General features: G+C 45.5%; 1 protein-coding gene across 2 annotated transcripts in view; it reads right to left on the bottom strand.

Moving 5' to 3' along the window:
- Positions 1 to 25,138, bottom strand: part of B4GALT7 (beta-1,4-galactosyltransferase 7) — a 69,944-nt gene that overhangs the window by 17,211 nt on the left and 27,595 nt on the right. Inside the window, exons 1-2 of one of the 2 annotated variants that reach the window (XM_063447265.1) lie at positions 4,343 to 4,771; positions 3,610 to 3,954 (exon numbers count right to left, since the gene is read on the bottom strand). In XM_063447265.1, the coding sequence (XP_063303335.1) occupies positions 3,610 to 3,954; positions 4,343 to 4,392 (395 nt within the window). In that variant the 5' untranslated portion in view covers positions 4,393 to 4,771. Of the gene's footprint in view, positions 1 to 3,609; positions 3,955 to 4,342; positions 4,772 to 25,138 lie in introns of those variants that run through there. The other variant, XM_063447266.1, reaches the window with a different exon arrangement.

Raw genomic sequence — 25,138 nt, 5'->3', positions numbered from 1 at the left:
CCGGCTTCACTCCATGGTTTGATGGAGGTGAAAATTCCAAGTTGGAAAACTAATGCGCACCCTCCAAATAAGGTATTTTAGCCCCCAGAGAACCCGACACACCTATACATGGGGTGTATCACTGTCCTCAGGAGATGTTGCGGAACACATATTGGGGTGTTCTTTGGCATCAACCCTTAAGTTCTAAGTACGTGTATTCTTAAATAGCTATGTGTGTCAAAAAAATAAAATATATATATATATATATTTTTTGGTATAGATTGGTGGTAAAATGGTTGCATGAAAAGTGTCAAAATACCCCAAGTTTAATACCTTTTTGGGTTTTTGCAAACTTACAGTGGTCAAATGTAGGGCTTTCCCCTTTTCCATGTTTGCACATTGAAATTTGCCAGACTGGTTTGCTGGGCCTATGTTGCCTTTTGAGACCATATGGTAGCCCAGGAATGTGAAATAACCCCATCATGGCATACCATTTTCAAATGTAGATAACCCAGGGTATTCCAAATAGGGTATTTCCAGTCTTTTGTAGTAGCCACTTAGTCACAAACGCTGGCCAAAGTTAACGTTTTGTTTCTTGCATGTTTTTTTTTTTTAATTTGTATTTTATTGGAGTTTCCAATTCCAAAGAAAATTTCTGCATCAAGGTATGAGGTTACAGAAGGCAAGAATAAAACATTTGCATAGAGCATATATAACATAGAGCGTATTTAACATATAAATCAACTTATATATTAAGCATATGTAGGCCTCGGCTTTTAGTGTACATTGTGGACTATGAGTGATTGACTCTTGAACCCTATTCAGTGGTTGGTATATACGAGAGGAGACTGTCATTAACACAGTATTACATACGCATTTAGGCATACAAATCGGGCATGTGTGGGCCAGTTACAGAGGATCTAAGGAGAAGATCTGTTGCTCTATATGTGGTCTCTGCGAAGTCTCATTAGGTGTGGTATGCGGTAGAGTATGGTAAAACATATGTTAAGGTGTAAGGCAGTGAGGTTAGATATAAGGCAATAAGCTTAGATATGTACCATACACAACATATAATATAGCTAACTTGTATATTATTACATAAGTAGGCATCGACATATTAGTGTGCAGTGTGGTCTATACATGTTCGCCTCTAGGGTTCTGCTAGCATAGAATACAAAACATTTAACTGAGGAATATTCAGTAACGCAAAGCCAAGTAGATATTCACTGGTTGGGGGCTAACATGTGGTCCATATGTTTTATGGCTGTATTTGCCGATGACTTGTTATGAGTTCACAATTATGGACTGTGTAGTGCTGGGCAGGTATTGTGTCCCGATGTCAAATAGTTGGCGGTTTTAGAAGACCGCTGTGGGCGATGTGTATCTACATGAGACGTGGTGTAGCCAGGGGTCGAGCTCGTGGGTTTAACGGTTGGATTCTGGTAAGTCCTTGTGCACCTATCTTCGGCTTCTGGATTGTCGCAGGCAGTTTCGAGGTAGCTGTCAGTTGTTGGAGGAAAGTTTCTTTTTTCTCAGGAGATGAGAGGGTAAGTATGTCGGTCCCCTGTGCTACTAGTAGAGAGCCGTCCGCTCCCCACCGGTATCTAATCCGCGCTTCTCTCAGCTGTCTTGCCACCGGTATCAGCTGTCTTCTGACTGCGAGGACGGCAAAAGGGAGGTCTCCGTATATGGCTATCTCGCAACCTTCAAATTGAAAGGAGCCCAGCTCTCTCGATTTAGCCATGATTGTGGATCGGGTTATAATGTCTCTAGTCGTGGCAATTACGTCTCTTGGGGCGTCCGCAGGGGCAGCTTCCGCTTTACGGACCCGGAACGCTGATGTCAATGTTTCTGCGCTCGTAGTGCTTCCTATGCCTAGCGAGGCCATGAAGCGTCGAAGGAAAGGCATTACCGCTTCTCCCTCAATACTCTCCGGAATGCCGCGGAGGCGGATGTTCCTCCTTCTGTGTCTAGACTCCATCACTAACATCGACCTGGTAAGTTTCTGTACTTGGTCTGTTAGTGCTTGCAGATTGTTGTGGGACTCTTGCACACTCTGGATTGTAGTTGATTCCTTAGTTTCGAGTGCTGCGACCCGCTGTTTGAGGGCCCCTATTTCCGTGCGAGTGTCTAGGAGGTCGGCCTTCCACACCCGCCGCATATCCAGCAGGCGATTTTTAATGTCTCTCTTTGTAGCCGGTGAGGAGTCTTCCTCTGATTCCGACTCGTTATAGGGGGTCTCCTCCGATTGTGTGGTGTGGGCGTCTTCCTCCTCTTGGTAGTTATCCAAGGCCTCATCCTCACTAGGCGGGTCGGGCGCCATTTTGGCTTGGGCCCGCGGTGTAGGCCTCTCAAAAGATAATCTTATATCTTGCGATTTTGGAGCCTCTGGATGGCGAGGTTTTTTGTTTTTCCGCCCCATAGTGCCTTCCGTGTGAGGGTAGTTGGCTCCCAGCTTATTTAGGTTTTTAATTTCGGTGTTCAAATCGGCTTTTTCGGCTATCTGGGACAGAGCTCTGTGTAAACACGTTTTCTCTGCTGCTCGGCCGGCCACGCCCCCGCATGTTTTTTGTTTTGTTTTTTTAACACAAAAACTGCACTTTTACTGGTGGTTTCATCATCGTGATAAGTTTTACTGTTTTAAACACTCATATTTGTGTTCAGTGAAGTCTCACGAGTATAACAATACCCCCCATGTACAGGTTTTAAGGTGTTTTGGAAAGTTACAGGGTCAATATAGGGCTTGCTCAGTCCCCCTGCTGGCAGCTCCTAGAGTCCTATTACGGCGGTGTGATCACACGGCACTGGAGGGCAGGGATGGCCGGAGCTGCTGCAGGGGGACAGCTGGGGTCTCCGGCAGTCCCCCCCCAACTGTGATCGCCACAGATTGCCGGTCCAGGTAAGTCCGCGGCTTCTATTTGCCGCGGACGTACTAGGTACGTCTGCGGTCCTTAACGACAGTTTTTTGTTGGACGTACTCCGCACGTCCATGGTTATTAAGGAGATTAATATACACATATTAATACACATATACACACACACACACACACACACGTCTAATTTTCCTCTAAGTGTATTTTTTTATATTAATAAAAAAATACACTTAGTATGACGTTATATACAAGATATATATTTGTTTGTTTTTTTTACTTTTATTAACTTTTTTTTTTTTTTTTTTACCAGCAGGGGGACTGCCTGTGGACACCTATTGTGGCCATGTGACCTCACTTTTAGAGCGGTTACATGGCCCCTGAGTGGTCCTACACAGCAGAGTGGGGACTGCCCCCCTCAGAAGACGACAGATTGCCGGTGGGGGAATGGCAGCGATCGGTAAGTACATGGGGAGGGAAGAGATTATTTTTTCTACACTGAGTGCCTCGACCCCTGAGGCTCTCAGTACAGGTAAGAGCATTGGAAGCCTGCCGATGCTCTTGCCTGTACTGCCGGGCACCATGTGCGGCAACGCAGTAGTGATCACTCCGGGGGCGATCACTCGGGTCACTTGGCAGTGTAGAGGGGTATTCCTTGATGCCCTTGCAAGCTTTCTCTGTACATAATGTAGACAAAAAAGGGGGTTAAGAACCACTGCTTTAGCTCATTATAGAAAGAAGAAATAGGGAAAAGACAAACCTGAAATGATCCACTTGATTGATAACAAATATATGGTGACGGATTTTTTTCTGGGATAGGTATTGATGCATATGAGGGACAAAGCTCAAGAGCTCCTCAAATCTCTCTCTAAATGGAACCAGCACCGCAAGTCGGTGAGGGCCCCACGATAGATCTTCATGTGTAGCCTTGGGAGTTTGTGGGCAGGACTTCTGAGGAGACACATCTTCGAGTCCTTCCCTTTGGACTCCACCCGTGCAACTAAGCTGCAGCCAAAGCATGGATGGAAACCCAAGAAAGAGGCAGACCAAGAATAACTTAAAGATGCTGCATTTTCTAGGCAGGATCCCCAGAAACAGGCCTGACCTAAACAAAGAAAGTGCAAAATGAATTACTCAAAAGTGTTTTAAATGTATAGTATAAAGTTCTAACTGAAGCCTATACAATTACATGTCAGAAGAATTTAAAGTGGCGAACAGGGCATTTGCAGCCCCGTACCATATCGCAGATCTTGGAAATATTTCTACATTTATTTATGCTCTTGTAAGATCTTGATCATTAGTGGATAAATTGGATTAACCAGTATCACAGCATAGAAAGATTTGACATGGGTATTTGATAAGATTGAGCATGAAAAAAACAAGAATATTTTTTTTCTCCCCAAAATAACGGTTTATGTAACTTGATATTCCAAAAAAATAAAAATAAATAAACCACACAAAAATAAAATAAAACACAAACAAACAAAATGTACCTGCTGTCCTCTCTAAGGTACAGAGCTGGCTTCCTCCGAGTCAGATACATCTCTTCTGAATTCTTAGTCGACTCTTAAAAAGTCATTGCGTACAAAGTCCAAAACTAGGAGCATCATATAGACTCTCTATGGCTACAGGGCACATATAAATGCCACTAAAATTCAGTGTACAGTAATTGGTTCTTAACTAGAACAGGATCCGAGTAATGCATTAAACTAAAGTAACCAACTTCCTACCAGCCACATAGTTACTTCTGCTAAAATACAAAATAACCCAGAAGCCTTACTGAACTCCAAAAGAAAGTTCGACAATTCCCAGCAATAAGCATCTTCAGACCGAACACTCTCTAATCTTGGGGGGAAAGAAAGTACTGTACCTTATACAGAGATGCTTTTTTTTTTTTTTTTTAAATTAAACATTAGGGGTTTAAAAAAAATAAATTAAAAAAATTAAAAAAAAAAAGAGTAGATTTGCCTAATAACTTTTGACCTTTCCACTCAAAACTAAAGTTATTTTAAAATGTGCATCAAAATCACAGCAGCCACCCAGCCTCCATACAGAGTACATCTAGGAGCAGCCTCTCTCTCTAGTTCCCATAATAAGAGCTCCTTTGTGTAACATAAGCTCTAGTTCGTTCAGCTCACACACAGTGAACCTAGAAGATCACGCAGCCGCTGAATAATACGGGAATACGCCGCACGAGTTCAATGATAAATAGCTGGCTGTGGGGGGGTAATGCCGGTAAACAGAGTGCATTATACGGACAGCTGCTTCCCCGTTACACGCTGGCTTTCGCGATACCGATCCATCAGATATTGCTTCCCTACGTGGAACCCTGTACGTTCAACAAAGGTTCCGCTGTGTGCAGTGTGCAACACCCATCTCTGTCCCCAAAAAACAGTAAACCTACATACCTCATATATCTTAAAGAAATAAAATAAAAACAATTTGAAAAAATAAATGTATATTGTTTTCCCCATTTATTTTTATTTTATTTTTATTTATTTATTTATTTAATTAATTTATTTATTATCTGTCATACAAAATATTTTAGACTGTGGACAATTGGACAATTGAAATGGCTAAGTCAAAATATTCTCTAGACCCCCATCCAGGCAAAAGGACATTGAATGGCAAAAAAAGATGCAATCTAAATCTGTTAGCAGTTTGCCCCCCTTACGTTCTTTATATAGGGATAGTTAATGGCCAAGTGATTACATGATTATGGGACACAGTCTAACCCCTGGGCCCTAGGTGACTGCTTAGAGTCGCCCTGGGACATAATCTTGTTTATTGCCTATGGAATCATAATTCTAATATCTTAAATTTAGCAAATGCCTCACTCGTGCAGCTTTGCACATACTACGGTGTGGAAAGGGTTGCACTTTTTAATTAGCATTTAAAGTAAGGTTGAGTGTTATGGCTAGTATTAGCTGGAGTAAGGGTTAAAGGGACACTATAGGCACCCAGACCACTTCAGCTCTTTGAAGAGGTCTGGTCTTGGTGCATATTCCCAGGTCCCTTAACATTGAAAAAGTGACTATTGCAGTTTTAATAAACTGCAAAAATTACCTTTAACCCCTTAAGGACCAAACTTCTGGAATAAAAGGGAATCATGACGTGTCAGACATGTCATGTGTCCTTAAGGGGTTAAAGGCTAACTTCACCTATAGTGTCTGTCTACCAGACAGCGTCATCTGAAACCAGATGGTTAACTTCACCTCTAGTGTCTGTCTACCAGACAGCGTCATCTGAAACGCATTACCAGAGGCTCTGGTAATGCGAGCACGGCCATTGCCTCTCATGCGATTTAGGTCTGCCACATCGATGTCAGCGCCGAGGGACATCGGCACTGGACTCAGGTAAGTGACAGAAAGGGGTTTTAACCGATTCTGCACCACGGTGGAGAGAGGAGCACTATAGGGAGCTATAGTGCTAGGAAAACAACTTTGTTTTCCTGGCACTACATGTTTCTTTAACCCCTTAAGGACCAAACGTCTGGAATAAAAGGGAATCATGACATGTCACACATGTCATGTGTCCTTAAGGGGTTAAAGGGATACTATAGTGCCAGGAATACAAAGCAGTATTTCTGGCACTATCGCTCCCCTCTGCCTCCCACGCACTCCCCCTCACCCCTCACTGGTAGATAAAGGGTTAAAAACCCTTTATATACTAACCTGATCCCAGCATTGATGTCCCTCAGAGCTGGGTCGAAGCTACTCCCCCTCTGACTGCCCACTAGCGCATTAGATCTCCCCATTGGAAAGCATTTAATCAATGCTTTCCTACAGGGAAAAATCTGACACTGGAGGTCCTCATGCAGAGCAATTCCGGAAGCCCTCTAGTGGCTGTCTAGCAGACAGCCACTGTGGGCAGACATAGTGTTGCAATGTAAACGGGAACTGCAATGTTTTACATTGCAGCACTAAGTGCAAAAGGGGCACTGTGTTGCGGAACTACAATTTCTATGCTGGCCATCGATTGCAGTGAAATAATTCTGGGAGTTGTGGGACATCAGAGCAGTGTTCTGCAACCTATTAACACCCGCAGCCTGGCGAAAAGAGGATAAATATTTGGCAGACTGGTGTCAGCCAGAGATAAAAACCAATGGTATGTGTGAGGGATGCAGTGTGTGTGTGAGGGGTGCTGTGTGTGTGTGAGTGGTTCTGTGTGTGTGTGAGGGGTTCTGTGTGTGTGTGAGGGGTGCAGTTTGTGTGTGTGTGTGTGTGTGTGTATGGGGAGCAGTGTGTTCGTGTGTGGGGGGGGGGGGGGGCAGTGTGTGTGTATGGGAGAGAATTATTGTGCGTCCGTGGGGTTGCAGGGTAGATTAATACATATATATATATATATATATATATACATACATAGATTAATATATGTATTTTGATATCTACTCTCCCTGCTTACCTTTGCCTGGGAGAGGGAACAGTACAAGGCAATCCCTGGTGGTCCAAGTGGTGAGAGTGAACTCTAGCAGCTTAGGCTAGAGTTCACTCTTGCGAGATTCGGAGCATTGCCATGGCTCTGAGCTCGCGCGAGGAGAACCCAGCGGAGCTGCAGGTTAGCGCTCCCTGGGCCCTCTCTCCCTCCCTCCCCTGCCTGCTGCCAGCATAACACTGCTAACGGCCCAGAGAGGGAGATCTCTTATCTCCCCTTTGGTCCTGCAGAGCTGGCAGGGGATAGGGAGGCACAGTTCCCGGTGCTATGATCACATGATCATACACTATAGTCGTATAGTCGGGTGAAAGCTTTCGCGGGCCGGCAATAAATTCTTGCGGTCCAGCTAAGATCCGCGGACCACCGGTTGAAGACCACTGCTCTAGAGTTTCTGTGTGAGTGGAGATAGTTCCCAGAAGTTAGTGGTGAGAATATAAGTTGTGGATGCCGTCTTGCTTCGCCAGAGCGTAGCTCCCATCTACCTCCGCCCCCCAGCATCCTCTCCCGTCCTCAAACGAACTGATGTATTACGTGTCGTATTACTCCCAGAGATCCCAAACTTTATTGAAAGTATTGACTGAGTTTCTGACCTGTGTCGTTAGCTTGTCCATAAGGTAGTTGTCCCTAAACTTTACTAGTACTATGGAGATCTAGGGAATTTCAGGGCAAAACCATTTTTGCGCTAATGCCCTAAGGGCCCGCTAGATTTATCATATTTAGGAGTTTTTGTTCGTGTTTAGTCTGGCCTTCTGTGGGTCTGGATAGCAGGCAGCATGCCACAGGTCTAGGTTTATTCTCTTCTGTAGGATCTGAGAGCTTAATTCTATAATTTCATGCGAGTAATCTGTTATCACTGGGCACGCCCATTACATGTGTATATAGATCCGCTTCCCGCTGCACATGTACCAGCATGCGTCTGAGGGATTCCGTTTAAATTTCCACTATTTGTTTACAGACAGAAAAAATGTCTGTTTCAATTCACTTTTTTTCACCACTCTGAAATGAAACTTTCTGTGAAAACTGGCGTAATCTACTAGAACAACGCTATTACTTTTTAGATCATTTTTAGAACACTGTAATAAATACGATCAAAATAATACCATAATTTAGCCATCGCTTTTCAAAACACTTTGATAAATATTCTTCATTTTTAGACATGTAATTTAATCCCATTATTAGGACTTAAATCAGTTCTCATAACTTTCTTTTATATAACATACTGAGGCTGGACATTTTGGCTCCCTTACACTGCCATTTACCTTTGACAAACAATGATGAAATGTGGGACTTTATGACCTATTGATTTTAGTTGATGTGGTTGAGTAAGTCATATAGGATAAGTACACAAACTAAAGTCACCTGACACTTGTTTTTCTATAATGATGAATTCTTTATTAAACACTAGCTATCACATTGCTTTTTTAATTTCAACACCTTTACACCTGAGATAAAGTTGTCTCTTAAAGTGACAGCTCTTTATTTTCTCACCTCTGCAAATTATTGAAGCATTGTCTGTAATTGTCTATATAATTTTATTAAAGACACGGAGACTCCTATTATGCTTCACGATTTCTTTAATTCCCTCAGCAGCAAAGAAATAACAAATGAAAATCAATAGAAAAACCAGGTATAACATCACAATGACAATATCCACCTAGTAACATGAACATCCAATCAGCAACTTCCTTATCCAATAGTAGGCGGAACATAGGTGACCACCTCCTCTTTCTTTGCTGCTTCCTCGGTTAAGTAAACCTATCTCACAGTTTTCACTAACTCTGGGATCTTTATTTCATTGTGATTATTGTGATTTGTCATATCATTACCTTGATGACTAGTACATTGTAGGGATCGACCAATTATCGGTTTTACCGATATAATCGACCGATATTCTGTATTTTCGGCAATATCGGTATCGGCCAATATAGGTGCCGATATTGCCGATAATACCTCCCAGGACCGCCAGGCTCATTACAAGCTCAGCGGTCCCCAGGGCGTAGGGGGCCAGCACCAAGCGCTTACTCACCTCCCAGCAGCTCCTCCAGCTCCCATGTCAAATCTTGCGAGTCCCGCGGCCGCAGAGCGTTGCCACGGGTTACCATGGCAACGCTCCACGGGGCACTAAGAGCCGCGAGATTTACACAGGGAGATGAAGGAGCTGCTGGGAGGTAAGTAAGCGCTTAGTGCTGGCCCCCCCACAACTCAGCCAATGCCACCGGACCACCAGGGAATACTATATCCCCCCTCCCTGGTAAGAAGCAGGGAGGGGGGACTAAAAAAATGAAGCATATAAATATTACAAATAAATTTGGTAAAAAAAGCAGCATAGTTTCAATCAGATTCCAGGCAGGGTATACATTTGCTAGCATTCTCAGCAAATCTTGCTTTGTGCTTTGTTCTGCCTTTTGCCACATGAGTACTACATTTAAATGGACACAAATTAGATCCCTTCAGAAAACAAAAACACACACACACACCATTCATTATATACACACACTACACAAACACACACACACCATTCATTATATACACACACTACACAAACACACACACACCATTCATTATATACACACACTACACAAACACACACACACTACACAAACACACACACTACACACACTGCATTAATTATATACATACACTACACAAACACACACACTGCATTAATTAAACACACACACTACACACACTGCATTAATTATATACACACACTACACGAACACACACACACTACACACACTGTATTAATTATATACACACACACTACACAAACACACACTGCATTAATTATATACACACACACTACACAAACACACACACTGCATTAATTATATACACACACTACACAAACACACACACACTACACACACACACTACACAAACACACACACGCACTGCACACACTGCATTCATTATATACACAAACACACACACACTACACACACTGCATTGATTATATACACACACACTACACAAACACACACACACACAACACACACTGCATTAATTATATACACACACTACACAAACACACTACACACACTGCATTAATTATATACACACACTACACAAACACACACACACACACAAACTCTGCATTCACTATACACAGCTATACAAACACACACACACTCTGCATTATATACACACACACTACACAAACACAAGCACACACTGCATTCACTATACACACACACTGCATTCACTTTACGCACACTACACACACACACGCACACTGCATTCACTTTACGCACACTACACACACACACTGCATTCACTTTACGCACACTACACAAACACACACACTCTGCATTCACTGTATATACACACTACATAAACACTCAATGCATTCACTATAGACACTACACAAATACACACTGCATCCACTAGACAAACACACACAGCTCCCCTGTCTAAACACAATGCATCCACTACATGTGGCATGTCTATTTTGTGCATTTACCTTAAGAAATATTTTATTTTTTCAAAATGGTAAATGTACAGAATATCGGCAAGTTATCGGCTATCGTCCTGAAAGTTCACAGATTATCGGTATCGGCTCTAAAAAAGCAATATCGGTCGATCCCTAGTACATTGATTGCTGGCCTTTTTTTAGCGTTATTATTTTATATGTTTGTCTATTCTTCTGGCTATTTCCCTTTCCCTGTTGGGGTTTTCTTTTCCCTCCTGGGACTTTGGCAGACCTTTTTGAAGTATTTCCTACCTCCACTGTGCTACCGCGCTCTCCACTTGGTTTCCCCCTTGTTCGCAACCTGCCTGCTCTCTGCTCCATTTCTCTGAGCTGTCTGTGTCTGTTCGGCCGTGCATGCGCGTTCCGTCAGGGACACATTTGGCGTCCATCTTAGAATCTGGCAGTTTGCCGCGTTCATACGAACGCATTTAGCAGCTTTTCTCACACTTTTCCAGAGTGCTTTGGCAGTCAGTGGTCCTCACTGCTTTACTTGTTCGCACAGACATGGTGTTCAGCTCCCGAATGCACGCTGCAGCACTGCTAAACCCAGCCGGTGCGGCCATCTTTTTGGTTTTCTAATTCCATCACGGTGACCATTTACCCCCCCCCCCCTTTCTTCTCTGGACCGCCCCCTTCTTCCCTTATCGGAGTTGGTGTCCAGTAATTGTTAGTTGTCCTGTTTGCTCCTGCGCCCCCCTTTACTATTCATGTACTTTTGTAAGTACATTTCTTACTTTAATTAATTTCCTGTGGGTTACTTAACACAAGGTTTTTCAGCCTTTACTTTCTGCGGTACAAAGAGATGGGGTAGGGCTGCGCCAATAAAGATAAAATAGTCCAAAATAAAGAGTCTTACTAGAACAGCAATAGACGGTCAGGGATGCTTGATAGAATGTTGGTAGATAGACTCTTCAGTGGAAATAGGTGTGTCAGAGTGTCTCAAGATGTTGGTTATAAAGGGAGACAAAAAAATATAGACGGAGGCAACCAATAGTGCAATATGTCTAAAATCCAAAATATAATATAGTGGCAAGAGGTAGAAAACTCACATTTAAAGGAGCTATGACTAGCTATGGTGTGGAGGGCGTACAGCGGTATAATCCCCGCTTATGGGATGTGTAGAGAAAGTGCGTCCGTCAACACCGTCTGGTTTTCCAAGGTAGAACAGCAATGGACAGTCAGGGATGCTTGATAGAATGTAAGTAGATAGACTATTCAGTAGAAATAGGTGCGTCAGAATATCTCAAGATGTTCGTATGTATATGGAGGCAAAGAAAGAGAGACGGAGGCAACCAATAGTTCACTATATGTCTAAAATCCAAAATACAATATAGTGGCAAGAGGTAGAAAACACATTTAAAAGAGCTATGGCCAGTTCTGGTGTGAAGGGCGTACAGTGGTAGGCGTGATGAAAAAGAGGTCCGGACCTTGCAGGGAGTATCAGCCGATCAGCCGCACAGGGGTATCAGCCGATCATTCGTCGAACATGCGAGGTCAGCTGAAGTGTTTGCCCGCAAGATGGATGCCGGAAGTCAACAAGCAAAAACTGGGGAGAAGAGTGTATGAACGGCCAGCTGGCGTGAATCGGCCATCGCATACAACATAAACAGTAGAGATGTCGCGAACATAACATTTTCCGTTCGCAAATGGTGAACGCGAATTTCCGCAAATGTTCGCGAACGGGAGAACCTGGCGAACCGCCATAGACTTCAGTAGGCAGGCGAATTTTAAAACCCACAGGGACTCTTTCTGGCCACAATAGTGATGGAAAAGTTGTTTCAAGGGGACTAACACCTGTGGCATGCCGGAGGGGGATCCATGGCAAAACTCCCATGGAAAATTACATAGTTGATGCAGAGTCTGGTTTTAATCCCTAAAGGGCATAAATCACCTAACATTCCTAAATTGTTTGGAATAACGTGCTTTAAAACATCAGGTATGATGTTGTATCGATCAGGTAGTGTAAGGGTTACGCCCGCTTCACATTGACAGACCAAACTCCCCGTTTAACGCACCGCAAACAACCGCAAACAGTCCATTTGCACAACCACAAACTCCCCATTTGCACAAGGTTGGATACAAAGCTAGCCATGTCCCGTTCCTTGTCCTCACTGATGTCATTGAAGGTCTCTTCCTCCACCCAGCCACCTACAACACCAAGGGTCCCCGAAAGGTGACAACAAGCCCCCTGGGACGCCTGCTGTGTTTGGTCTTCCACCTCCTCAAAGCCACCTTCCTCTCCTCTGACTCCTCTTCTTCAGACTCCTCTCTCTGCATTGCCTCTCTATGTGTTATTATAAGGTGTGTTAAGTAGTACTATTCCTATCAGTTTAATCCCTGTTACGAGGACGTGTATATTGCATCGATTTTTGGAAAAAGATGCTTGGTCGGTCCTCCTACTTCAAATTTGGGGCACTGCGCGTGCAATCTAATGTGCCACCAGATTGGAGTGGTGTGTTAAGTAGTACTATTCTTATCAGTTTAATCCCTGTTACGTCCCCTATCAGGGGACGTGTATATGGCATCGATTTTAGGAACCGGGAGATGGAAAAAGATGCTTGGTCGGTCCTCCTACTTCAAATTTGGGGCACTGCGCGTGCAATCTAATGTGCCACCAGATAGGAGTGGTGTGTTAAGTAGTACTATTCTTATCAGTTTAATCTGTGTTACGTCCCCCGCATCAGGCCTTTTTTAGTCGAATGTATCGCCCACTGTCAGTTCCTTCGGGATCCATCCCTCATTCATCTTAATAAAGGTGAGGTAATCTAGACTTGTTTGACCTAGGCGACTTCTCTTCTCAGTGACAATACCTCCTGCTGCACTGAAGGTCCTTTCTGACAGGACACTTGAAGCGGGGCAGGCCAAAGGTTCTATCGCAAATTGGGATAGCTCAGGCCACAGGTCAAGCCTGCACACCCAGTAGTCAAGGGGTTAATCGCTCCTCAGAGTGTCGATATCTGCAGTTAAGGCGAGGTAGTCTGCTACCTGACGGTCAAGTCGTTCTCTGAGGGTGGATCCCGAAGGGCTGTGGCGATGCGTAGGACTTAAAAAGCTCCGCATGTCCTCCATCAACAACACGTCTTTAAAGCGTCCTGTCCTTGCCGGCGTGGTCGTGGGAGGAGGAGGATGACTTTCACCTCTTCCCCTGTTAGATTCCCATTGTGCTGTGACATCACCCTTATACGCTGTGTAAAGCATACTTTTTAATTTATTTTGCAAATGCTGCATCCTTTCCGACTTGTTGTAATTCGGTAACATTTCCGCCACTTTCTGCTTATACCGGGGGTCTAGTAGCATGGACACCCAGTACAGGTCGTTCTCCTTCAGCCTTTTTATACGAGGGTCCCTCAACAGGCACGACAGCATGAAAGACCCCATTTGCACAAGGTTGGATGCCGAGCTACTCATTTCCCGTTCCTCCTCCTCACTGATGTCAATGAAGGTATGTTCTTCCCCCCAGCCACGTACAACACCACGGGTACCAGATAGGTGACAACGAGCACCCTGGGATGCCTGTTGTGGTTGGTCTTGCTCCTCCTCCTCCTCAAAGCCACATTCCTCCTCTGACTCCTCTTCCTCACAATCCTCTTCCAGCGTTGCCGCAGGTCCAGCAAGCGATGCTGATAAGGCTGTTTCTGGTGGTGATGGTGACCACAACTCTTCCTCTTCCTCTTCACGCTCATCTACGGCCTGATCCAGCACTCTTCACAGGGCACGCTCCAGGAAGAAAACAAATGGTATGATGTCGCTGATGGTGCCTTCGGTGCGACTGACTAGGTTTGTCACCTCCTCAAAAGGACGCATGAGCCTACAGGCATTGCGCATTAGCATCCAGTAACGTGGCAAAAAAATTCCCAGCTCCCCAGAGGCTGTCCTAGCACCCCGGTCATACAAATATTCATTAACGGCTTTTTCTTGTTGGAGAAGGCGGTCGAACATTAGGAGTGTTGAATTCCAACGTGTCGGGCTGTCGCAAATCAAGCGCCTCACTGGCATGTTGTTTCTCCGCTGGATAACTGCAAAGTGCGCCATGTGCCGATCTCCAGTTGCTGCGGAGTCAGCCACTTTTCCACCTGTGCGTTCAGGGCGGACAGGAGTGCTTGTCCGGTGTGACTCTCTGCTTTCAAGCAAGTCAAACCCAAGACGGCCCCAACACTGTGTGCCAGACATGCCTTCCATTCCTTCTTTTTGCACAATCGAGTACAGGTTGGGGATTGCCTTTTGTGAAAAGAAATTTAGTCCGGGTACCTTCCACTGCGGTGTCCCAATAGCTACAAATTTTTTGAACGCCTCAGACTCCACCAGCTTGTATGGTAAAAGCTGGCGGGCTAATAGTTCGGACAAGCCAGCTGTCAGACGCTGGGCAAGGGGGTGACTTTCTGACATTGGCTTCTTACGCTCAAACATGTCCTTGACAGACACCTGACTGTGGGCAGATGAGCGGGAACTGCTCAAGGCGAGAGACGGAGTGGTGGATGGTTGAGAGGGGGCAAGGAGGACAGCAGTGGTTAACGTGGCTGAAGATGCTGGACCGGGAGGAGGATGGCGGCTTTGACTTTGTGTGCTGCTTGTACTCATGTGTTGATCCCATAGGCGTTTGTGATGTGCGATCATGTGCCTACGCAAAGCAGTTGTACCTAGGTGGGTGTTGGACTTCCCACGACTCAGTTTCTTTTGGCACAGGTTGCAAATGGCATCACTGTTGTCAGAGGCAGAAACATAAAAAAAATGCCACACTGCTGAGCTCTGCAATGACGGCATTCTGGTGGTGGACACAGCATGCGTTGATTGGCGTGCTGTCGGGCTGACCCCGGGTGCCGATGCATCCTATCTGACTGTGCCACTAGCTCCTTGCGACGCCCTCCCCCTGCTTCCAACTCGTCTCCTCCTCCTCCTCCTCCTCTCTGTCTCCCCATCTGAACTTTTGTCCTGTTCTTCTTCTTGCCGAGCGGGCACCCATGTGGCATCCATGGACGCATCGTTATCATCAACCGCTTCACTTGTATCTGACAACTCAGCAAAGGAAGCAGCAGCGGGTACAACATCATCATCATCACACCGTACCTCCATGTGTGTAATGCTGCCTGCCTGAGACATATCCCTGTTACCTACATCCTCTGGCAATAATGGTTGCGCATCACTCATTTCTTCAAACGGATGTGTGAATAACTCCTCTGACATACCAAGTGAAGCGGCTGTGGTGCTAGTGTTGGTGGTGGCGGCAGGTGGGTGAGTGGTATCTTGAGAGGTGCCCGAAGCTAAGCTGGAGGAGGATGGTGCGTCAAGGTTCCGAGCGGAAGCTGTAGAACATTGGGTGTCCTGTGTTAGCCAGTCAACTATGTCCTCAGAACTTTTCAAGTTCAGGGTACGTGGCCTCTGAAAACTGGGCATTATTCTAGGGCCAAAGGGAATCACAGCACCACGACCACGATGGCCCCTGCGGGGTGGCCTGCCTCTGCCTGTCATTTTTTTTGGGATTAGTGGTACTATGCGTGCAAGCTACTGTGAGACCAGATATGAGTGGCACTGTGCAGTGGCAGAGGTTGGCAGAGTACACGCTGTAGGCCTGACACACCCGCTTGAAGACAACTAACTGCTATTCAATCTATAACAGTGAAACGGTTTTTTGTTTTTAAATGCACGCTATTGTGACACCAGATATGAGTGGCAATGTGCACTGGCAGAGGTTGGCAGAGTACACACTGTTGGTCTGACACACCCGCTTGAAGACAAGTAACTGCTATTCAATCTATAACAGTGAAAAAAGTTTTTTGTTTTTAAATGCACGCTATTGTGACACCAGATATGAGTGGTGGCACTGGGCAAGTGGGCACAGTATCCACTGTGAGCCTGACACAGAAGCTGGCAGACAACTAACTGCTATTCAATCTATTACAGTGAAAAAAAAAATATTTTTAAATGTCAAGCTTAAGCTATTGTGACACCCAGGGCCGCCATCAGGGGGTGACAACCGTGACGGTTGTCACGGGCCCGGCGGTCCTGGGGGGCCCGGACTGCTTTGGCAGTCCAGGGCCCCACAATTACTTAATGCACATATATATAGCGATCATCGCTATATATATGTGCAGCCGCGGGCCCCCTGGCTCCCTATACTTGCAGAGGGGGCCCAGCGGACTGCAGAAGCACTTTCCAGCATTTCCCTCGCTCTAACTCCCGCGAGACGTGCGGCCGTTAGAGCGTTGCCATGGCAACGCTCCGCGCGGCGCGCACACCACATCTCGCGGGAGTGAGAGCAGGAAATGCTGTAAAGTGCTCCTGCAGGCCGCTGGGCCCCCTCTGCAAGTATAGGGAGCCGGGGGGCCCGCAATTCCACCTGACCGGACCACCAGGGATCAAAGGATCTTCCCCCCTCCCTGAACCAGGTAAGAAACAGGGAGGGGGGAATAACAAAAATACATTTAAATTACTATTACTACATTTACATGCATACACTACTAAACACATACACACACTGCATGCATTACACTGACACACACACTGCATTCACTGCACTGACACTCACTGCACTAACACACTGCAGTCACACACACACACTGCATCCACTGCATTCACACTGCATTCACTACACTGACACACACTGCACTAACACACACACACACTGCATTCACTGCACTGACACTCACTGCACTAACACACTGCACTCACACACACACTGCATCCACTGCACTCACACTGCATTCACACTGCATTCACTACACTGACACACACTGCACTAACACACGCACACTGCATTCACTGCACTGACACACACACACTGCATTCACTACACTGACACACACACTGCATTCACTACACTGACACACACTGCACTAACACACACACACACTGCATCCACTGCACTGACACACACACACTGCATTCACTACACTGACACACACACTGCATTCACTACACTGACACACACTGCACTGACACACACACTGCATTCACTACACTGACGCACACCACACTAACACACACACACACACTGCATCCACTGCACTGACACACACTGCATTCACTACACTGACACACACTGCACTGACACACACACTGCATTCACTACACTGACACACACTCTGCCTTCATTGCACTGACACACACTGCATTCATTACACTGACAGACACACTGCATTCATTACACTGACAGACACACTGCATTCATTACACTGACAGACACACTGCATTCATTACACTGACACACACTGCATTCATTACACTGACACACACTGCATTCATTACACTGACACACTCTGCATTCACTACACTGACACACACTGCATTCACTGCACTGACACACACACACTGCATTCACTACACTGACACACACTCTGCCTTCATTGCACTGACACACTGCATTCATTACACTGACAGACACACTGCATTCATTACACTGACAGACACTGCATTCATTACACTGACACACACTGCATTCATTACACTGACACACACTGCATTCATTACACTGACACACTCTGCATTCACTACACTGACACACACTGCATTCACTGCACTGACACTCACTGCACTAACACACACACTGCATTCACTACACTGACACATACACACTGCATTCACTGCACTAACACTCACTGCATTAACACTCACTGCACTAACACACACACTGCATTCACTGCACTAACACACACACTGCATTCATTGCACTAACACACACACTGCATTCATTGCACTAACACACACACTGCATTCATTGCACTAACACACACACTGCATTCATTACACTGACACACACTCTGCATTCACTGCACAAACACACTGCACTAACACACTCACTGCACTAACACACACACTGCATCCACCGCACTGACACACACACACTGCATCCACCGCACTGACACACACACTGCATCCACTGCACTGACACACACACTACATTCACTACACTGACACACACACTGCATTCACTGCACTGACACACACTGCACTAACACACACACTGCATCCACTGCACTGACACACACACTGCATTCACTACACTGACACACACTGCATTCACTACACTGACACACACTGCATTCACTACACTGACACACACTGCATTCACTACACTGACACACACTCTGCATTCACTGCACTAACACACACTGCATTCACTGCACTAACATACACACTGTATCCACTGCACTAACACACACTCTGCATTCACTACACTAACACACACTCTTCATCCACTACACTAACACACATACTGCATTCATTGGGGGGGAGGCAGGCCGGCAGGGAGGGGGGGGGGGCAGACTTTGTGCTTTGTCAGGGACCCCAAAATTTCTGGTGGCGGCCCTGGTGACACCAGATATGAGTGGTGGCAATGGGCAAGTGGGCACAGTATCCACTGTGAGCCTGACACAGAAGCTGGCAGACAACTAACTGCTATTCAATCTATTACAGTGACATTTTTTTTTCTTTTTAAATGTCAAGCTTAAGCTATTGTGACACCAGATATGAGTGGTGGCACTGGGCAAGTGGGCACAGTATCCACTGTGAGCCTGACACAGAAGCTGGCAGACAACTAACTGCTATTCAATCTATTACAGTGAAAAAATTTTTTTTTTAAATGTCAAGCTTAAGCTATTGTGACACCAGATATGAGTGGTGGCACTGGGTAAGTGTGCACAGTATCCACTGTGAGCCTGACACAGAAGCTGGCAGGCAGGCAACTGCAATTAGATTACACAGGAAAAAAAGCAGACTGATGTTCTAGCCCTAAAAATAGCTTTTTAGGGTGCTGTTCTTACAGCAGAGATCAGATGAGTCCTTCAGGACTGTAGTGGACACTGAATACCCTAGCCTAGATATCAATTTCCCTATCTAATGAGCAGCACTTTCCCTCCTCTATCTAAGAATGCAGCTTCAGAATGAATCTAAAATGGATGCTGTACAGGAGGTGGGAGGGTCTGGAAGGGAGGGTCTGCTGCTAATTTGCTGGAATGTGTCTGCTGACTGTGAGGCACAGGGTCAAAGTTTCCTCAATGATGACGAATAGGGGGCGGATCGAACCGCACATGTGTTCGCCCGCCGTGGCGAACGCGAACACGCTATGTTCACCAGGAACTATTCGCCAGCGAACAGTTCGGTACATCACTACATGTTAATAGTAACATCTAGGAATTATACAGATACATTAATGTGCACTTGAACATATGGAGAGGAAGGTAGTACAATCAGGTGTAAGCAAGGCCAGATTAAGAGCCCAGTGAGCCTGGTGCTGACAATTATGATGGGGCCTAATTACAGAATCTTATCGACAAAAACACTAAAACAGTCATACCTCTCAAGCGTCATATATCTGAGTTGGTGTTGGAGGGAAACTCAAAGGATGCAACTATAGGAAAACACATACTCTGTGGTAATCTTTTTATCTAATTTATGCTTTCATCTTTCAAGTAAATCCATACCCCCTAACAGCAGTGTTCAGTGAAGCAGGAAGTCAATGGGAGGGGTAAAAGGGTGGGCCACTGACGCCAAACACGTGACCAGAACTGCCAAAAGGGGCGAACATGCCCAAAAGGGGGGCATGTCTATCCAAATAATTGGAAGTCCAGCCTGGCATCAGTGTATCACAGTGTCAGTGTCCCCAGGTCGCCCAGTCCCCTAGTCTCCCAGTGTCTGTGTCCCCATTTCTCCCAGTGTGGGGACACTGGGAGACATGGGGACACTGGGAGACATGGGGACACTAGGGACACAGAGACATGGGGACACAGACACTGGGAGACATGGGGACACTGAAACACTGGCTGGGAGACATGTGGACACTGGGAGACATGGGGGCACAGACATTTGGGGACACTGGGAGACTAGGGGACACTGGAGCCATGGGGACACTGATACACTAGGGACACTGGCTGGGAGACATGGGGACACTGGGAGACATGGAGACACTGTGTCCCTAGTGTCTCTGTGTCCCAGTGTGTCTCCCTATATCTCACAGCGTCCCTATGTCTCACAATGTCCCCTAGTGCCTCAGTGTCCCCATGTTTCCCAGTGTCCCCAAGTGTCTCAGTGTCCCCACGTCTTCCAGTGTCCCCTAGTGTCTGTGTCCCCCATGTGTACCCTAGTGTCACAGTGTCCCCATGTCTCCCTGCTGCCTTTCCCCCCATCCTTCACATACCTGAGCTGTAGTCTCTCTACAGGCTGGGAGCTGCTGTCTGGACTGTGTAGCTGCTCCCCCGCGGATCAGTGAGTAGAGAGAGGCAGGGAGATGCTGTAACTTCCTATCCCTGCCTCTCTCCACACACAGTAACCCCTACTGTACGGTGCTGGTATTGCAGAGTAATCTCCATTTATTCTGAGAAAAATACCTGCATTTGTATTGCCGGTATTACTGCAATACCATCACGGCCAGGCAGCCTCAAATACAGGCTGTGCCTTAAAATACCAGCCAGGTGGCAACCCTAAGAGTAGTGTGTAAAAATGGGCCTATTCCATGGGCCTGGGCCTGGAGCTGCAGCTCAATCAGCCCCTATGTTAATTTGGCCCTGGGTGTAAGTATATACTTTCTTTTGTAGTATGGTGGGATTAAGTTACTTTGGCTTCAACTTAATATTGCTGGATACACTTTTCAAATTATTTAAGATTTTTAGATAAGATTTCAAAATAATATTTTCACTATATATATATATATATATATATATATATAATATTTTTTATAAATTAACATATTTTTCATAATTTTGAATAATTTTTTAAAGTGTATCCAAAAATATTAAATAATTTGGAAATTTTATCCAACAATATTAAATCGAGGCCTATGTATGGTATTCTCAGTAAAGCACAAAGTAAATGAAAAGTTTAAAAAAACAAACAAACACTGATGAAAAGTAGCACAACCCATAACTAGCTTTTCACTATCTATCTAGGAATGCAAAGAAGAGTTATGCTGTAAGTCTTGGCGTTAAAGGTTATGTGGCTCAACCAGTATTTCCGCTGGTTAGCCCTGCCATTTATGTTGTCTGTCAATCATGGCTGGCTGCTGTTATACAATAGTTTTAAGGGTTTGATTTTTTTTCAATCGTGTGAGAAGACGACACAGATTTCACATGCCTCACGGAATCTTCAGTAGAGAAATATTTTGTATTTTATACATTATGTGACAAAACAGCTGATCTGAGATCTGGTCGTTATACTGCTGCTTTCTGTTTTCCTAATCTGTTTAGGGGGTTGTGTCACCTGCATGTGTATCAGGCCTAACATGGCATTGTACAGCGCTACGGAACTGACTGGCACTATATAAATAATAAAATAATAATTATTATTATTAAAAAATATCAAATTGCATGCTCCACAGAACACTAACAAACTGCACAATTAAATGTCCCACGTTTTAAGCTTTTGAGTGAAATGACCTTAGCTTCTCATGGATGAAGAAGCAATTATAACTGTGTAACAGGGTTTTCTAGTCAAACCACTCTTTACTCAGCTGAAAGGATCTGATTACAAATATGATACCAACAGGATTTGTAACATGGCATACATCCCAATGATCCAGATTTAAGAGAGACAGTCTCTATTTTGGCCCAAATCCCATTGTCTCTCATTTTTATATTAATATACCTATTTTCTATGAGCTCTGTATTGCAGTTGTGTTTGAGTGTATATATGAGCTCCACAGCAATAATACTCACAGTAATGTGCTATTAAATTACAATAAATGTGTTTAGAAATCAGTCTTTGTAAATAAGACACATTGTTCTTTTTCTAAATTACATTTTAGTTGCGTAAATTGTTATTATTATTATTGTGATCTAAAAATGCACAGCCCAGCCCAGCCCAGGTGAAACACCCGCTCACACCCATAAAATGTAAGTGTCCCTTTATGTCTATTGGAAATTTTGGGACAAGTAATCTAAGCTCTGTTAAGTGTAGCACAAGTAATGCATGGGGTTAATTTTTTCTTAAATTATTTTTCAAATACAGACAAAAGATTAAATTCTGTATTTTATTAGTGCAGGATATAACAGCAATACAGCAATACAGCATGCTTGTGTTGCCACAACGGCAGAGAGCAAGCATATGAATACACAAATATTAACAGTGGCATTGAATATAAATGCACATTTTAAGTTTTATGTGAGGTCCCAATTTGAAGCTTTGAGGAGCAATAATATTCGTAACAACAATAACAGTCTACTTCGGGTATGAAAAGGTGTGTGTGTGGTTGACCGCGGAACCGTTCTGTATGTGTGTGTATTTGGGTCAGGGGCTATGTAGTCGTGAGTGCGAGTGTTTCCAGTCACTTGGGGTGGCTGCCTTTTGTTGTGGTCTGTGATGTTGGCTGGTGGACCCTGGGTATGATATGCAGTGGAGTGGGAGCAACTGTTCTATGTGCTGGTGTCTTGATGTGTTGCTGTTGTGTCGTCTATCTGGATGTGTTATCGGGGCATCTTCAGCCCTGTTTTGCTTCGTGTTCTGGTCAGAGGGCCCGCTTCAGAGGGGGGCGGTTTTACGTGTGTCTGCTAGTGGGGGGGGTAGGGGATAGTCAGCTCTCCCCGGGTGCGTATTCAGGAGGGGAAGTTTGTGCAGTTTGGATATGTTTGTCTGGGTCATTCCAGAGCGGAGGCAGAGTCACTTCTAGTGGGCTGTCGGGGGCTGAGTGTGTTGGTCGCCCCGTCTAGGGTGGGTCTGCAGCGGGGGGGCGGAGAACGCTACAGTGAGAGTAGAGAGTAGAGGCAAAATAAATTAACTCTGCTTTTGGTGATGAATCAGCAGTTATGTGTGGCATGTATGTATGCTAGGGTGGAACCCTTGTGTAAGTCCTGGGGGTAAAGATCAGGTTCAGGTAGCGGCTGTGGAATGCGGGTCTGCGAGAGGTTTCCGCGGCACAAACTCAGGAGCAGCCGCTGCGTTCCGTCCGAGTGGGCACGTGGAGCCTGCTAGATGCGCCGCTGGAGCAAGCGGGTCTGTGGGGAGGTTAAGTAGTTAGTCCCAATGTCCTAGTGGCCTCCTGTATATTATGGATAGTGTGTTTTTCGCCTCCCTTGTCTATGTGGAGGGTACGCCCTGGTCCCCAGCGGTATCGGATGTGGTGTATGCGCAGGAGGGCTGTGAGTGGGTTCATGGATCTCCTCCATGCTAGTGTCCCACCCGAAAGGTCTGCGTAGAAGGAGAGGGTCATCCCTTTGAAGAGGTAGGTTTTCTGGCCTTTGATGGCCTCCAGGACTGCTTTTTTGTCCCTGGAGGATTGGAACTGGAGTATTAGACATCCTGTGGCAGCGGATGGGGCCTTCGCCGGTTGCGGGATGCGGAATAGTCCTTCCAGGACAATTGCTTTTGCAGCCTTTGGGGTCAATAGCTCGGTGAAGAGTCTTCTGGTGAAGTGTGGGAGCTCAGCCTCCCTGGGACTGGGACAGACTGGGACAGAGTCAGCGACTCCCCTGAGCTTCAGGTTGTTTCGACGATGCCTGTCTTCTTTTGCGGCCAGTTGTTGCTCTTGGTGCCAGTTTTTTTGTTGCAGGTCTCGGACCACAGCTTGAAGATCCGCAATCTGTTTAGCTTGGTTGTTGGAGGTGCCCTCCACAGCTCCCAGTCTGGCAGTGATGCCTCTATGATCATCTCTGAGCAGGGCCACATCGGCCACGATCATCCTATGATGGTCCGCCATGAGGTCTCCTATGGCCTCCATGGTCACTGGGATGAGGGCCTTCGTGGGCGGCGGTGCCCGTGTTGGCTGTGGGAGCAGCAGGGTCGGCGTGAAGCCTTCTTCTCCTTCATCAGACAATCCGTCTGTGAAGTCTGAACAGCCTCCATGCAGGGACGCCATCTTGGCTCCTGCTGTGTCGTGTGCCTGCCGCCATAATTTCCCGATATCCATACTTTGGCAGGGTTTGTCGAGCTTCGCCTTTTTGCTCTTGCAGCCCATTTGGCCCGTGGGGTTCTTAGGGTCGACTTGGGACCTGTCCGGTGTGGGTTCGAGCGGTAATAACGGTGCTTTGTCGGTTTGCTAGTCCGGAGCTCCACGCCATGCGACCGCCCGCTTCCAGCGCTAAGCTCCGCCTCTCCAGACAAAAGATGAATCTCTACAGAAAGTCAAAATAGAGTATGCATTCGTATGTATAGCACAAGATTCTCAAATTCAGAATATAATCAATTTTTTATTTATGTATTTATTTTCAATTCTTTATTTTTGTCAGTGCAAATGAAATAATTACACGCTTAGTAAGACATTTCTGCAAGGTCATAAGCCATATTAACCAATACAAGTTCATGCAAAACATGTCACAATTACTGCACTTATTTCTTGTTAAAGTAATACATTTTGCACATATCTTTAAGCCATGTCAGGGTGAGTGACTAGTGAAGTGCTAGGACAGGGGAAAACCACATGGTGAATTTAAACTAGGTCACTGAGAGTTAGTTAAAACTTGAA

This window comes from Pelobates fuscus, chromosome 3 (assembly GCF_036172605.1).
Source record: "Pelobates fuscus isolate aPelFus1 chromosome 3, aPelFus1.pri, whole genome shotgun sequence".
Taxonomy (NCBI): Eukaryota; Metazoa; Chordata; class Amphibia; order Anura; family Pelobatidae; genus Pelobates; species Pelobates fuscus.
Note: the sequence above shows the minus strand (reverse complement) of the source record. Positions and strands in the feature narration are given on the sequence as shown.